This window comes from Penaeus chinensis, chromosome 5, assembly GCF_019202785.1.
Source record: "Penaeus chinensis breed Huanghai No. 1 chromosome 5, ASM1920278v2, whole genome shotgun sequence".
Lineage (NCBI taxonomy): Eukaryota > Metazoa > Arthropoda > Malacostraca > Decapoda > Penaeidae > Penaeus > Penaeus chinensis.
In genome coordinates, this window is record NC_061823.1 from 20,874,896 (window position 1) to 20,879,895 (window position 5,000).

Genomic DNA, 5,000 nt, shown 5'->3' on the forward strand with positions numbered 1-5,000 from the left:
AGAAAGAGAAGAAGAGAGAGAAAGAGAAGAAAAGAGAGAAAGAGAAGAGAGAGAAAGAGAAGAAGTAAGAGAAAGAGAAAAAGAGGGGAAGAGAAGAGAAGACAGAAAGAGAAGAGAAGAAAGAGAGAAAGAGATGAGAGAAGACATTAACAGTAATTATATTGTAGGCTTTTAACGATCATTTATTTGTCAAAAGAGGCACCAAAAGGTGCTCAGAAGGTACAGAAATTTACCAAACAGTACACAAAATTACCTCCTCACACTCTCTACCTTTCACGGACATGAAAGAGAAAGAGAGAGAGAGAGAGAGAGAGAGAGAGAGAGAGAGAGAGAGAGAGAGAGAGAGAGAGAGAGAGAGAGAGAGAGAGAGAGAGAGAGAGAGAGAGAGAGAGAGAGAGGAGAGAGAGAGGAGAGAGAGAGGACAGAGAGAGGACAGAGAGAGGACAGAGAGAGAACAGAGAGAACAGAGAGAGAACAGAGAGAGAGAGAGAGAGGAGAACAGAGAGAGAAAAGGGGGGGGGGGGGAGAAAGAAAAGAAGGAAGAGAAAAAGGAAAAAGATTTTGCTCTAATCAAACGTCAAAATTACAAATAGTTGAGTATCTTTGGGTTAATTTTAATTTAATTTCTTAAAATAAAATTACCCAACTAAATTACAAGCAAAGAAAATATACTCAGTCTGAGAGAAAGTCATTTATGCATTAAATTAAGTGAACAGGAATGCTAATGGATTGCTCTTCAAGATCTTAGAACAGCAAATGTACAAACCTCAAGGATGAACACCTACATTAAAAGTTCCTCAAGCTCCCTCGTGATTCTGGTGATAAGTGGAGGTCCGTGGTAGATGAGTGCAGTGTACAACTGGACAAGGCTTGCCCCAGCCCTGATCTTGTCATAGGCATCTTGGCCACTGGCAATTCCCCCCACACCAATAATTGGAACAGATCCTGCATAGGAAGGCAAAAATAAGAATAAAAACAATTAATGCAAGTTGTGAAATATTTGTCTAGTAGAATTAAAATCTAATTTATGAATCTATCTGAGAAACAATATTTGGAAATAAATAATTATTGGGAATTATTTTTTTTATATAATAATTATTGTGGGTATACATAACAATTTTTAAAAAATCCCTGAACTAAAAGAAAAAAAGGAAGAAAATAAATATAAGAAAAAGAAAAACAGAGTGTACTTGAAAACCAGTCAATGAACAAATTCGCAAAAAAAGAAAAAGGAAAATTCAAAGAAAAGATAAAAAAAAGAGCAAATCCGAAGACAATACCTTCTACTAATTGATACATGTCTTTGATTGTCTTGGTGGCTAGTGCCCTTAGAGGCAGTCCACTCAGCCCCCCCGTCTCCTCACACTCAGCACTCTGCAGTGTGTGTGGCCGAGAAATGGTTGTGTTGCTTATAATAAGCCCGTCCACTTGTCGCTGTGAATGTTTTAGTTGGCCTGAAGGCTTATTTCTTCATATTAATTACCTTTTTAAATGCTCAAGTGGCAAGAACATAAGGAAATAAAATGAAATGAATGTAAAGTATAAATAAGCACATGCACACACATATCACACACATTAATGCTTGTTCTTCAGCCCAATATATTTTTGATATGGTGGTGACCTGAATCAGGACTACCTCATAGTAAGTAAACTAAATCTGAAATAAATCAATAAGCAAAAAACAGTCTCAAAATATTCTTATATAAATAAACTCTAACATACTATTATATAATTCAACGATTTAATGAAACTGTCAGTTTTAACCTTTTTTGTTATAAAGTTAGAAGTTTGATTTTGAATTTCCAAGCATTCTCATGCAGAAACTCTGCCACAACTCTGTCACACACCCAGCCCAGGACAAACATGTATCTCACTCAACTGCTACACACTCTAGAAATAAAGGTATCATCCCACTTGTAATTTCTTTTATCCTTTTGCCCATCCCTACCATCATAACTAAAATTGACACACCAGTACCTAAATGTAACACAAGAAATAATGCATTCATTTCATTGCCATTTTGGGGAAAGAAATCCCCATGTTAAATAAGTATTAACTTAGACATTAACACTGTCACTACCTGATACATACCCCCTTCCTTCTCACCACTGCTGCAATGTCCAATTTGTCCTCGTCTGTCAAATCTGGTGCTATTTTTAAGAAAATAGGAGGCTTGTGAGGGCCAGGAAGGTTGTCTCTTGCATCAACGACTGCATCCACCAGCTTCTCCAACTTTCCTCGGTGCTGCAGATTTCTAAGTCCTGGGGTATTTGGGCTAGAAGTACTCTTGATTAATTATAACCAAAATGGGAGGAGTGTCTGTATTTCTTCATATATACATAAATTTCTATAAAATCTATATACATAAGTATCTATACATTCCTTGCTTTTCATACCTTTATCTGACAAGCAATTATTAACTTGACTATTAAATTCACTATAATGCTTCTCACTCATTGAAAAATAATCATAAAAAGATAAAAACTGTAAAACATTAAACAAACAACTAATGTGTTGACATTACCTTGAAATGTTAACAACAAGATAATCTGCAATGGGGCCAAAACTTGCAATTCCCTGAGTATAATCTTGTACATAGTCCTCTGAGGTTTTGTTCTTCCCCAGATTTATGCCTAGAATTCCTGGTCTCTGTCCTGGAGGCTGCAGTTGTGATAACCTGGCATGTACAACTTCATGCCCAACACTGTTGAAGCCATATCTGTAAGCAGAAAATAGCATCTGGATTTAACTATTACATACTGCAATTACTTACTGTTGCCTTGTGGCCCAGCCGCAAAAGCATCAAGTTTTCCTATTTTCTTTTGTCAGAAAATGAATGTCTCATGCTGGTATGTCCCATAGTTATTGAGAAATAAGGGAAAAAAATGAAAAAGGTACTGCAGCCATGGAAAATGGACAGAAAGAGAGAGAGAGAGAGAGAGAGAGAGAGAGAGAGAGAGAGAGAGAGAGAGAGAGAGAGAGAGAGAGAGAGAGAGAGATAGAGAGAAAGATAGAGATAAAGACAGAGACAGAGATAGAGACAGAGAAAAGAGAAAAGAGAGAGAGAAAGCAAGAGAGCAAGAGAGCAAGAGATCGAGAGAGAAAGCAAGAGAGTGAGAGAGAAAGCAAGAGAGCGAGAGAGCAAGAGAGTGAGAGAGAGAGAGAGTGAGAGAGAGAGAGAGAGAGAGAGAGAGAGAGAGAGAGAGAGAGAGAGAGAGAGAGAGAGAGAGAGAGAGAGAGAGAGAGAGAGAGAGAGAGAGAGAGAGAGAGAGAGAGAGAGAGAGAGAGAGAGAGAGAGAGAGAAGAGAGAGTGAGAGAGAGAGCAAGAGAGAGAGAGAGAAGCAAGAGAGTGAGAGAGAAGCAGAGAGCGAGAGAAGCAAGAGAGTGAGAGAGAAAGCAAGAGAGAGAGAGAAAGCAAGAGAGTGAGAGAGAAAGACAGAGAGCAGAGAGAGAGAGAGAGAGAGAGAGAGAGAGAGAGAGAGAGAGAGAGAGAGAGAAAGCAAGAGAGATAGAGAGAGAGAGAGAGAGAGAGAGAGAGAGAGAGAGAGAGAGAGAGAGAGAGAGAGAGAAGAGAGAGAGCAAGAGAGAGAGAGAGAGAGAGAGAGAGAGAGAGAGAGAGAGAGAGAAAGAGAGAGAGAGAGTGAGAGAGAGAGAGAGAGAGAGAGCAAGAGAGTGAGAGTGAGAGAGAGAGAGAGAGAGATAGAGATATATATAGAGAGAGAGATAGAGATATATATAGAGAGAGATAGAGATAAAGACAGAGACAGAGATAGAGAGAGAGAGAGAGAGAGAGAGAGAGAGAGAGAGAGAGAGAGAGAGAGAGAGAGAGAGAGAGAGAGAGAGAGAGAGAGAGAGAGAGAGAGAGAGAGAGAGAGAGAGAGAGAGAGAGAGAGATAAAGACAGATATAGAGACAGAGATAGAGATAGAGATAGAGACATAGACAGAGAAAAGAGAGCAAGAGAGCAAGAGAGCAAGAGAGCAAGAGAGCAAGAGAGTGAGAGAGAGAGAGAGAGAGAGAGCGAGAGAGAGAGAAAGAGAGCGAGAGAGAGAGAAAGAGAGCGAGAGAGAGAGAGAGAGAGATAGAGATAAAGACAGATATAGAGATAGAGATAGAGACATAGACAGAGAAAAGAGAGCAAGAGAGCAAGAGAGCAAGAGAGTGAGAGAGAGAGAGAGAGAGAGAGAGAGAGAGAGAGAGAGAGAGAGAGAGAGAGAGAGAGAGAGAGAGAGAGAGAGCGAGCGAGAGAGAAAGAGAGCGAGAGAGAAAGCAAGAGAGCGAGAGAGAAAGCAAGAGAGCGAGAGAGCAAGAGAGAGAGAGAGAGAGAGAGAGAGAGAGAGAGAGAGAGAGAGAGAGAGAGAGAGAGAGAGAGAGAGAGAGAGAGAGAGAGAGCAAGAGAGAGAGAGAGAGTGAGAGAGTGAGAGAGTGAGAGAGAGAGAGAGAGAGAGAGAGAGTGAGAGAGTGAGAGAGTGAGAGAGAGAGAGAGAGAGAGAGAGAGAGAGAGAGAGAGAGAGAGAGAGAGAGAATCCATATGTATATATAGTAAGGAGAAAATAGTAAACCATGAGATTTATATGTAAAGGGGGGATTGGATGAAAGGATTCAGAGGAATGGGGAAATGGAGATAGGTTTGGAGTGGTTTAGCTGGAAGAATGCTTACCAAACAGTACCTACTTCCCAGCTATAGAAATTTTGAAAAAGTCAGCCAGTTTCCCTGATTATATGCTCAATAACTTAAATCGATATCAACCATCAAAAGTACAAATACACGTGACTGAACATACTCAGATTTTACTGTTAAGCAATTATAATTACCTGACATTCTGCTGCACCTCCTCATGTATTCCTACATCCCCTCAAAATGTATACAGAAACAAGAAAGAAATAATCAAATCTATCAACAAGATCAAAACAAGACCCTACCTGTTTATGACCGCCTTATCGTCCTTGAGTCGAAACACTCGAGGCTTTGGGTTGCCTGGCTGGGGCAAGGGGGTTACA

At 40.0% G+C, this 5,000-nt stretch overlaps 1 protein-coding gene across 4 annotated transcripts in view; it reads right to left on the reverse strand.

The window, feature by feature from the left end:
• Window positions 1-785: 785 nt before the first annotated feature.
• LOC125025903 (dihydroorotate dehydrogenase (quinone), mitochondrial-like) overlaps window positions 786-5,000 on the reverse strand; it is a gene marked incomplete at its 3' end in the record, with an annotated part of 25,489 nt that continues 21,274 nt past the window's right edge. For all 4 annotated transcript variants that reach the window (XM_047614229.1, XM_047614230.1, XM_047614232.1 and 1 more), the window contains 5 exon segments: window positions 786-945; window positions 1,281-1,434; window positions 2,092-2,275; window positions 2,525-2,719; window positions 4,923-5,000. The exon segment at window positions 4,923-5,000 is cut by the window's right edge and continues 122 nt beyond it. In XM_047614229.1, the coding sequence (XP_047470185.1) occupies window positions 786-945; window positions 1,281-1,434; window positions 2,092-2,275; window positions 2,525-2,719; window positions 4,923-5,000 (771 nt within the window).